This window comes from Cydia fagiglandana, chromosome Z, assembly GCF_963556715.1.
Source record: "Cydia fagiglandana chromosome Z, ilCydFagi1.1, whole genome shotgun sequence".
NCBI lineage: Eukaryota > Metazoa > Arthropoda > Insecta > Lepidoptera > Tortricidae > Cydia > Cydia fagiglandana.
Genome location: NC_085959.1, coordinates 27993746 through 28005074, shown reverse-complemented (window position 1 = coordinate 28005074; position 11329 = coordinate 27993746). Strand labels below are relative to the sequence as shown.

At 35.9% G+C, this 11329-nt stretch overlaps 2 protein-coding genes across 2 annotated transcripts; one reads left to right on the top strand and one right to left on the bottom strand.

The window, feature by feature from the left end:
- Window positions 1–3015: 3015 nt before the first annotated feature.
- On the bottom strand, window positions 3016–6362 carry LOC134679429 (uncharacterized). The gene is made up of 4 exons (XM_063538334.1): window positions 6230–6362; window positions 5728–6086; window positions 5420–5606; window positions 3016–3327 (listed from the first exon to the last, which is right to left on the bottom strand). Exons 2-4 carry the CDS (start codon window positions 6075–6077, stop codon window positions 3067–3069), a joined length of 798 nt encoding a protein of 265 aa, XP_063394404.1. The 5' UTR covers window positions 6078–6086; window positions 6230–6362; the 3' UTR covers window positions 3016–3066.
- Window positions 6363–8593: 2231 nt separating this feature from the next.
- On the top strand, window positions 8594–9558 carry LOC134679501 (alpha/beta-tubulin-N-acetyltransferase 9). Its single transcript, XM_063538430.1, has 4 exons — window positions 8594–8756; window positions 8844–8953; window positions 9034–9090; window positions 9213–9558. Exons 1-4 carry the CDS (start codon window positions 8680–8682, stop codon window positions 9551–9553), a joined length of 585 nt encoding a protein of 194 aa, XP_063394500.1. The 5' UTR covers window positions 8594–8679; the 3' UTR covers window positions 9554–9558.
- Window positions 9559–11329: the final 1771 nt, after the last annotated feature.

The following is an 11329-nucleotide window of genomic DNA, read 5'->3' as shown; positions in this document are numbered from 1 at the left end:
ATATCTTTAGGTATGTATTTAAAAAAGAGCAATCAAAACCTACCCTCAAATGGCTTCTTAAGCTAGTTGAGGGTAGATGAAAACATTACATGATCAAATAATGTAGGTTGAAGACAGGTCGTTCAGTAACAGATCCAAGTGGTTTTGTTTTTGGTTGGTTAATCAATACATGTTGTAACTACCCGAAAATATACAAATTATTTTTATTTAAGTATGTAGGTACCTAAAGATACAGAGTATAGGTATTCATAATTCATATATACATTTGTACAAGTACTTAGTTATTTGTTCAGATGTCTGCCGAATTACAATCTGCTGTTCCCTAGCAGACTTATGGATATTCCCTAAAGTTCTTAGTACATATAAACTGTAATATTTATTTGTTCAAATCTCATAGCTATGTGATAGAAAATATAATTCGTACTTTAAGGAATAAGCTAGTTCGATGTCGACTCTTAATAGTTGACTGATGAAATCATAGTTATTTAGACTAAATACGAATAATTAATTTTTATAAGAAGTCTGGCTAATCATTTCATTATAAAGATTATGTCACGGAACAAACAACTCGTTTCTACTTTCATATCAAGATATTAGTATTACCACTGCAAATCAAAGGATAAACATGTATTCTGTTGCTCTGCTACTGAAAAAATGAATAGCCAGACTATAAACACATATATTCACTGCGCCGGGTGGCAAAGAAATTGGGTACGTAAGTTCGTCACCCTAACCAATTCACACACGATCAACTAAACACACTGTATGTAAGTGTAGCTGCCGGCAGTGAACGTCTCAATGGAAGCGCCCACGGGTCTCCACCATCACAGGAGTGAAACAAACATGTACACCACACCAACACGAGGAAGAAACTAACTGTAAATCATTAGGTACAAATTTAGATTTGAATGAAAGCTATTAAATTTGACACGAGGAAACAACTCAAAATTTTCATCTAATTACTTTGGCACTCTTTTGGACCCTGCCAGTGAAACTGATGGTTCGAATTTCGAAGGACATTTAAGTATTTGTGTGATGAACACAGATATTTGTTCCCGAGTCATGGCTCTTTTGGATAAACTGCAACTTTCTCAGTTGTAAGAATCACTTATTGAAGCGTAAACTTTACGAGTTGATCGAGTTGGTGTGGCGAATAACAAATTCCTTGCGTGATAACCTGATAGATAACTACCTACATAATTATAGAAGTCTGTAACGTAAATATGAACATGAGCTGATGAGCTCATGTGGTCTGCATTATAGACATTACATTAGATATGTGGTCATTCATAATATTAGGTGACTCGGCAGCCCGTGGTTAATTATCTTAAGCAGATATACCTAACGGTAACTTATTATTAATTACGGACGCAAAAAAGCACAACACGACAAGTAAAGCTTATATGTTAAGTCATGAACTAAATTGAACACACTTTTTGTTTGTTTCCATACGAAATTTTCACGCACAATCTGACTAGATTGAAATACAATGTAGATCGCGCTTTTGTACAATAATGTTTATGAATAAAATACAATAAACACTGAATGAATTTTCTAATGTAAAGTATATATAAAGTGTAGTCGGGTAATTCCAATTGTCTAATAGATAGTTCCGAAAAGGACTCTTTATGATGGAATTAGGGTGGTTATCGCCTGTACCTCGGAAATATCCGAGGTACGTATTAATTACCCGTATAGTATGCACCATACGGTTCTTTTGAGTGGTGTGGTAGTATTGTGGGTAAGCAATTTTGGGCCCTCAGTGATTTCACATGGAAATACGACTAGATGTGACCATTTTTTCCCAGTAAGGAAAGCGTAAGGCGGTCACAGCAGAATGATACAGGGAAGGCCAACAATTTTTGTACATTTGAAAAATTGATATTATTTCTATACAAGATATTCTTAATTTCATTTGGTCTTTCTGACAAGAATTTGATGCCATTTTTTTCTTATGGATCGAATTACATGTCCGTCTCGTCGTTGGCACTCCTGAAATCGACTATATAAAATTTGAACTTGCTGACACATGCTGCGGCGGATCATAGCAATCTTATCGTTAATGTTTTATTTTAATTGGTGTATTGTCATGAGTTTACAAAACACTTGACTCTCCAGTCATCCCCACAGAAAAAATCACAAGGTGTAAGGTCTGCGCCTAAGTTGAAAATAATCAAGGAAACGTTACTGCGAGTACCGCAATCCCCCGACGCAAGTGACAGCGAGTTTTCCAAAGTTCGTCGCTGGCACTCCTGCAAGTCGATTGCAAGAGTGCCAGCGACGAGCCGCAGGTCATCTGGATGAGGAAATTTGTTAAAAAATAAATAACATTAAATTGTTGTTAGGCTGAAAAAAATAAAAAGATACATAATTACATTTATACAATTTTTTTAAGAATTTTTAATAAGTGCATAATATGTTGGCCAAACCTGTATTTAACACAAAGTGCCGGGAACCCGCTCGGTGGGCGCTGTTTGTAGTCGCTTTCCTTTACAAAACGGGAAAACGCTAGAATCTGCCACGCATGTAGCGCTATAAAAATGGTACAATGTAAGATATTGTATCGTATGGAATATTTCTTATTTATTTACTAAGTATGAACACTCACTACACTGTTCGGTTAGCACATGGCGTTCGGTAACAGCCACCCACACTTTAGCGTCTCTCGAGCGTTGGCGTCTAGTCAACGCTAGTGTCGGGTGGCCCAGATGGCCCTATGACTCAATTCAATTGTACCCTGACTCGGACCTTGACCCGGAAAACCATTCTAACCACATAATTTGGTTTCTTGGTTGAGTTACTTATTATTTCTTACGTCATTAAAGACAAACGTGACACAGTTTAGCCTGTTTAAGGCAATTAACATAGAGTTCTAAAACAGCAGTAAATACTGTTTGACTGGTACAAGTGCTAACTACCTGCTGGTAGGTTCTTTAACCAACTGTAAACCTTCAAACCCGAACCACACTTAGCAACGGATTGTGGGTTAATCGACTCAAATTACGGTAGGAGACGGGAAATTTCCCCTTTATACCGTTATCGAAAATAATAAGAATAAGAAAATAATTACTGCCCGCAGCATGTGAGCACGTGACGCTCCTTGTATGCGCGCATGGTCGTGAACACGACCACCGCCATCCAGAGGGCTACCGACACCCAGGAGGCTATGATGGCCAACTGCAGGAGCAAACCTGTGTTTATGTAATACTCCCCTTGAGTGACTATGCCGTTCGGGTTTTTCTGTATGTAGTCCATATAATCGTAAATAGCTTGACAGCTGAGGCGGAAGTGAATGGCGGTAGTTTGGTCTCCGGCAGCACGAAGTTCCTGCAACATTTTAATTGATGTTACAAAATAAAGAATCTAGACTAAAGGACCCCGTAGCTAAATTATGGAAAATGTGGTTCTAGTTAAATATCTTGAGATTTTGATATGTTATAGATTTCAGAGTCCTGAACAAAAGTCTCTAGGAGTGCTACCACTGTTTCAGAGTCCATTCAAACGTATATTCAACCTTAAAGTAAATACTTTGTTATCTAGTACAAAATTAGTCGAAATTAAACTCGGAAACAGTGGTAGCACTCCTAGAGACTTGTTCAGGACTCTGAAATCACACACCACATTTTCTATTCTTTAGGTCTGGGGTCCTTTACTCAGTCCAGTCCTCTGTTAGTACATTACAAGTACATATTGTTAACGATCGTTAATGACTTATTAATAATGATGTGAAATAATATGCCTACACACTACATGGCAGCAACGATGCTAATGCTAAGTAGCAGGTAATTATTTATATTTGTCAATTAATTTATAATTATATTCGGCGAGTTTCACTTTAATTTTATTATTATATTATAATATGTATAAAATGAAACACGCACGTCCTCCGGTTTTAGTGGGCGGACCGCGCTATATTTAGAGAAAAAGAAAAATGTTTTACTAGAATATCATGGAAGATTGAACGTGGATTGAACTCAGGCAAAAGCTAAGAGCTTTTATATCTGTTAACAGAGGGCCATTGTATCTGTTGAAGAATGAACATTCAAGTTTATGTGGCGTTAATTGAACAATTAACATTTCAATGGCATGTGTCAAGTTTACGTAACTTAGCACGTTGCGCCAACCGAACGGCTAGTGTTTGGCATTCGTGACAAAACTATTGTAACATGTTGTCATAGCAAACAAAACCATTAGGTGTACCGGTCAATATTGCTACTACTGTAAACTAGTCAAGACCGAGGCGAGTTCTGTTTACTATAGTTCGTTATTTGTTACCATTAGAAAAAGACTACGCAAACTTGACGTGACTTTTAATTGAAAAACGCTTTTTAAAAATCACTAACTAATACTTATGAAAACAAAAGAATGTAAATAATCGTATATGATTCATCATTCATACATATTTGCCGTGACTTATTTTTCAAGTGTTTTTCAATAAAATGACATGTCAAGATTGTTTAACTATTTTCTAATGCTAAAAAAACGAACTATACATAAATAAACTTAAAACAGAATATTTTAAAATGTTTTTTTTCTTGTTCTGTTGCTAATCTATTCTATTACCTAACATCTAGATACAATTATTTTAAAATAAATTCTTGTAGATGGTGCAATACTATAACATTTGCTTTAATCCACACTGTATCAACTACTTGTTCTGTGCTATATCCCTTTGAATTTAAAAACTGGCAGCACTCTTAATTGCATGATATCTATGTGGGTGTGCCCTGTACAGTGCAGCTAACTACATAATTCTGGCCCTTATTGCAACACTACAAGGTTCACTAATGGTTACTTAACTGATGCTATTTGGAAAAGGTTACAGCTAAATTAGGTCCAATTAAACCTGCTGTTATGACTAACCTGACAAAGGCAATTTTGACTACTAGACTTTTACTCCTCCAATTAACTTTAGACTATTTGTTATTTAATTTTTAACTATAATTTGTGTATTTGTAGAGATATCTTTTTTTTTGCTTATTAAACAACTTAGTTAAACTTCTTAATGTATAAGAGTACCCTTGTGGCCTATTAGCTAAATAAATGATTGGAGTTTAGTATGACTTATGTGACTTTTGCAAGGTTTTTTTTATTAAAGCTTTATTTCTTCCATAGTTTTAACAGTTTTATAAATATATTATTTGACATGAAACTATGATAGTTTTATATGGACCCCGTTTGGGTAAAAGCCTCCTCCAACCAACTCCAACCATTTTTAAAGGCATAAAACGAATGCCTTTGATCTGATGACAGACTTTTGCAAGGTATTTAATACTTATTTAGGTAGAAGGCTTAGTAATGTGAGGAAAACACATATTATTTTCATGTTATTGATGGAAAGCAAATAATGATAAACTTATGTGTGCTAACTCAGGGTATGAAAACTAAAGTGTAAAATAAGACATTTAAAAATAAATACCGTGACAAGGTAGCTTCGATACTGGTTACAGGTTTTAACAAATCCATCTGTTATAATAGCTGCATGAACCAAGTTGTAAATACAGAATATTGCACCAATAGTAGCTGACGGAACCCAGCAGTAAATCACAGAATCATTGCGTTGGGCCACTCTTGCCCTTGATGTCACAACTATTGATTGTCCCTCTCTGTAAACAATCAGTACAGTACAGTACAGTTTGAATTTTATTTTATTTTCAATTTTTTGACTAAACCTTAGTTCTTAATATTTTGTTATAACAATAATAATTGAATACTATTTTCACTCACATTTCCTGCATAGAGGTAGACTTTTCATCCTCATATCTGCCAACATTGTTTATACAAACTCTGTACATGTGAAACAGAGCCATGATTATAGCATATATTAATATAGGTACCGGTGCCAATGTGGCATACATGCACCTGGAGTGGTGGCCCCCATTAAAGTTTCTATATGTAGTGATGCCATAAAATATACATCCACAATTAGTGTTCTCAAAATAGTTCCCTGGACAGACATTAAGCGTCGTGCGCCAATGGTTAAAAGGGATGGCGACGAAGACCACCGCTATCGTGAGCAGCAGCGCCAGCATCCCGTAACATATGCACAGGCGTCTCTCGATTACGAACTGATTCATTATGAGTACCTGAAAACAAACGTAACTTATTGGGCCACAAACACTTTGACAACAGTGAGTAATTGTAAAAGATAACGATTCACTATAAAAATAGGTGTGATCCTGCAAATGATCGGGCAACTTGACATAATGCTGAAGCAGCATCTACTTACCTGACCAAGCGTAACTTCCTAGTGAACACGAAATTTATATTTTAGAACTAATGCGTTCATATATGAATCTAGGACAACAAACAAAATAACTTTCTTTACAAGTTTCGCAACTTTACTTACTGAGACAACTTGACAAGTGTTTACGCACAGGCCGCGTAGCCAAGATGCCGATCGCTTACGCTCCGTAGCGATCGAAACGCAACTGTCACTGTCGCACTAATACGGAAGTGTGATAGAGAGACATAATGGTTTTCGTTGTCGAAGCGATAGCGATTGTAACCTTGGCTAGGCCGGCAAATAGATATACAACTATAGACAAAACCCACACCCAAGACCCATATGTTCTCTTTCTCGCTCTCACTTATGGTTGTGGCCAAAGAGTAAAGTATGGTGTGTGCGGACTTGCCACAGCGCGGCGCGCTCATTCATTCTTCCGTGGGACTTGCGGAGCACCAAGGTCGCGATGCGGTGCGGTAGTGTGTTATGGCTATAAAAGTTCTATACGTTGAGCAAGGCCCCAACGATGAGGTTACCGTAAAATATAGCTGCTTTAATAGTTATAAATCTGCCTCTCTATTCCTTGGTCATGCCATGTATGAGTGCATGTATGGCAGATTACAGCGTGATTTCAGCAGACACTTTTTTTATAAAATAAAATGTCATTTATCGTTCGAAACACTTCGAAAACGTACGAGTGATAGAGAGGCAGATACCTAAGGTAGGCTCTCTAACCTTTTCGTCCAAGAGGATCCGATGTTGATCCGATGGCGATATTTATTTATATTGTCTTTGGTATAGATTGTTTGTTAATGGGACTATTGCCACTATTGGTACTTTATATCACTGAGCATATAATCACTACGTTTTAAGAGTCGGCACTTTCGAACAAGCCTTAAACCGAATTATGAACGTACATTGTGCCAACACACCAAATACATGTCAATATTGCCAACACAAAAAAAAACAACACTAGGGCTTGCCACTACTGGCGTACCTACTCTTTATCGATATCGATAAATGTGCGATACAGTCGCCATCAGATATATCGGAGCGGCCGAGGTGCTCAAAAATATCTGAACACGCACCTAGCGCCATGACAATAGAGGCGTGTTCAGATATTTGTGAGCACTTTGGCCGCTTCGATATATCTGATGGCGACTGTACATGCTGCTGTACTGTACTATAGTAACAGTAAATTTTGAGTATCACTAGGATTAATAAAATAAAAGCAAAATATAAAAATAATTTTATTTAACATATTAAAGATATGATACAGATAGTTTATTATTACAATACGCTTATGTTATGAACGTAAAGTTTGTATGGGGTTAAAGTTTTCTTTTGAGCTACGAATTTGAAACTTCGTTAAAAGATATATTATTTAAATACAAGAAAACTAATTTCAGCGTTTTTGAAAATTCAACCTCTAAAGTGATGAAAAAGGGGTTGAAAGTTTGTATGGATATCAAACATTTTTTCGAGTGTTGGACTTGAATCTTTGTATTTAGGGATATTATTAGAAGACAGGAAAAGTAATTTCAGGGTTTTGTAAAATTCATCCCCTAACAGGGTTAAAAAGGGGTTGAAAGTTTGAATCCATTACAAATGGTTTTGAAACTTCTTAGAAAGGCATAATAGCCGTATGCAACGTTTTTGGAATTTCAACCCCTAAGGGGGTTAAAAAGGGGATGGAAGTTTGTCTGCGGGTGCAAATTTTATTTTAAGCAAGGAACTTGAAACTTTGTAAAAACGTTTTAAATTAAAATACAAGAAAACTCATTTCAGCATTTATGAAAATTCACCCCCTAAGGTGGTGAAAAAGGGGTTGAAAGTTTGTATGGAGATCAGATATTTTGTGAGTGCGGAATGCGGAACTTGAATCTTTGTATAAGGGCATAGGTACCTATTATGAGAATACAAGAAAAGTAATTTCAGCAACCAACATCAAAATCCACTTGACTTAAAACTTCATACAACTTGCTAAAAGTTTATCGACCTGTTGGGGTCAAGCGGAAATCTCGCCAAAAATATATCAGAAGTTAATCTTCTTACACGCCTGACCCCACAAACTTCACATTTTCGCAAAGATTTGCCCCCCATTTAAGTAAAAGAGAAAATAATTTTGTCTTATACTCAAAAATAATCACTTAATATTACCGCTGTCACGAAAATTTAAAATGACGGTTGACGTTTTACCGATCATACCAACCTAAAGAAAAGTAAGTATAATACGACTAAGTTGAAAGCAAGTATGGTATGTGCTACCAAAATGCAACAACAGTCATTTTAATTCGATAAGATTATTTCTATGCCTCAATGTTGGTAACAAGTACGTTCATAGTTTATCATAGTATGGGGTGTCGATGGGCTGCTTTATATCACATCTGCGTTGATATCTTGTGTTGTTTCAATTATATTTTATATTGGTTCTTGAAGTTCAAACTCAGAAAATGAAGTTAAACCGTAATATAAAAATACTTGGAGAACATGTTGTATTAGTGCCGTATAGGGAGCTTCATGTAGAAAAGTAAGTAGGACTTTACTAAAACATTGTTTTCTTATGATTTTATGGAGAGGCATTTTTGCTTACTATACAACCCCTAACACCTTTTAGGTACCATTCATGGATGAAATCTGAAGAGCTTCAGATGCTCACGGCATCAGAGCCTTTATCACTGGAGCAAGAGTACGAAATGCAAAAAACCTGGAGAGAAGATGAAGATAGTATGGGCGTTACTTAATGTGGTTCACTACGGCTCAACCTCTTACAATGTGCCATTAATCTGATGATTTTACATCCGCAGAATGCACTTTTATCATCCTGGACAAGGTCAAGTTCATCAAGGATGGTGATGAAATAGGTAAGTTTCTACATAAAAAGGTTGACAGATTGAGAATGTATTGTGTTACTTTTAGATATGGGACTAACCTTGGAACCTATGAATCCCCACTGCTACCAATATAGCTTCTTGAATTGTTACAGGTGCAATGATTGGAGACACTAATATATTTATAAAAGACTCGGACTCTTCAACGGGAGAAATAGAAATAATGATCGCTGAAAAGACGGCCAGGGGCAAAAGGCTAGGATGGGAAGCTGTCATTCTCATGTTATTGTATGGAATCAAAGATGTAAAACTTAAAAATTTTGAAGCCAAAATATCAATTAAGAATTTAATAAGTATTGCAATGTTTCAAAAGTTAGGGTTTGAAGAAATATCTAGAAGTGATGTATTTGAAGAAGTGACGCTAGCAAAGGCTGTAAGCGAGGAGTGGACTGAATGGTTACAGAAACAATATATGTATCAAATACAACCACATTAACATGATGTACTGTGTTTTTTCCTTGAAAGAATAGCCACTTTATTCCAAAGCCAGGCTTATAGTCGTTTGTATCATCACATGAACATGTTCACATTAAATATATGTTTCATCATCCTATCTTTACTTTGTAAAGAGCAAAATAGTATGGTTGTATGGGGGTGGGGGGGGGGGGTCTGGACATGGGATGATGGTAGAATGACGTAGGAGGAAGTGGGTTCATTTGAAGCATGATTTTTGGGATGATTTTAGGCGGGGGGGGGGGGGTCAAAACTCGTCAAAATAGATGATGTATTTTATGACCAACCCCTTATCTATGTTTTTCTAGTAATTACCTGGCGCTTTATTTCCGTGCACGGTGTGAAAAAAATTAAGTAGAGGAAACATTGCCCTATTGCTAGTGGAGGTCATATTTTTATGTAGGTTATATTTTGTCCTATTGTGCTTTAATTTTTATTGTAAACACAATATCAATTTTTGCTACTGCGAATTGTCTCATAAATACTCTTAATAGCAAGTGTTATTTGTTGTTGTATTTAGAAATCAATGAAATCATATTTGATACAATTGCCTTTAAGCTATTGCAAATAAAATAAGCCTTTTCTTTTTTTGTTGTTACTTTCTGTTCGCAAATGCTGGCAATGGCTTTTAAAATAGCAACTGCGATCTGTCATTTAATTCTTGCAAGTGTTTTGTATTGTTGTACCTATCAGTCGCAGCTTTAATAGAGTTTTACATCTCCATCAGAAATTCCATTATATGTGTCAAAAAGGCATAGCGAAGGTATAATATACTTTATTTATGATCGCCGACTTCATGTAATAATTCAATATTTAACATAAAATACTAGATTTTAACAAGATTTCGTTGAAACAATACGTAAAATGAAGAATTATTTACATATGCTTATGCGAAAATATGGTCTTCTCCCATTAATATTATAGAAATTAGACATTAACAGTTAGCAGCCATGCAATGTTTGTAATGAATTGACAGGGAAAGTTGATCAAAGTTGACGGTATTGTTTTTAGCACATTACGATACAAGTGCGAAAAGAAGGAAATTCGCAACGAGTGATGATAAATTGAAACACGACCGAAGGGTGTGTTTTAACTCGACACGAGTTGCGAATTACCTTTTCGCTCGTGTATTGTACAACGTTTTACAGTACATATGTCCCTTTAAATTTTTGACAAGCACGTATTTAATTGTCCTTAATCCCTAGGGCGGTAAAGTGGCACTACATCATTATATGTACTGTAAAAATAATTTTGAAACGATTAGTTTCATTAAAACATTTTAATACCTTAAATAATGTTTCCACGCTCACTTCCAAAAATTACTGCCGATAACATTGCAATATTTTTTTAAATTTAAATACAAAAATTGGATTTGCGTTAATTTCAGATGCAAGCGAAATGAGGGCGATAAAGATAAGATAAAAAATAGTTTATTCAAGTAGGCATATTACAATGCGCTTATATGATAGTTAAAATAATCAGCTAAAAACCAAAGCCTAACGATCATTCACGGCGTTCAACCATCGCTAGAGCGGGTCGATAAAAATGCGCCGCTCCATGATAGCATGATAGTTAAGTAGTCTCAGTATATGTTCAGAAAGAGAAGAGTCGTGGAATGTCGTGCCTCCTACATTCTTCGACTCTATATTGGATCTCGAAGTCGGATGCCATATTCTCTAAAAAGGCTACCATGCACAGATTCAAAACTTTTTTGAAACTTAAAGTAGGTAATGATAATGATTAGACTATGGCCCGATGT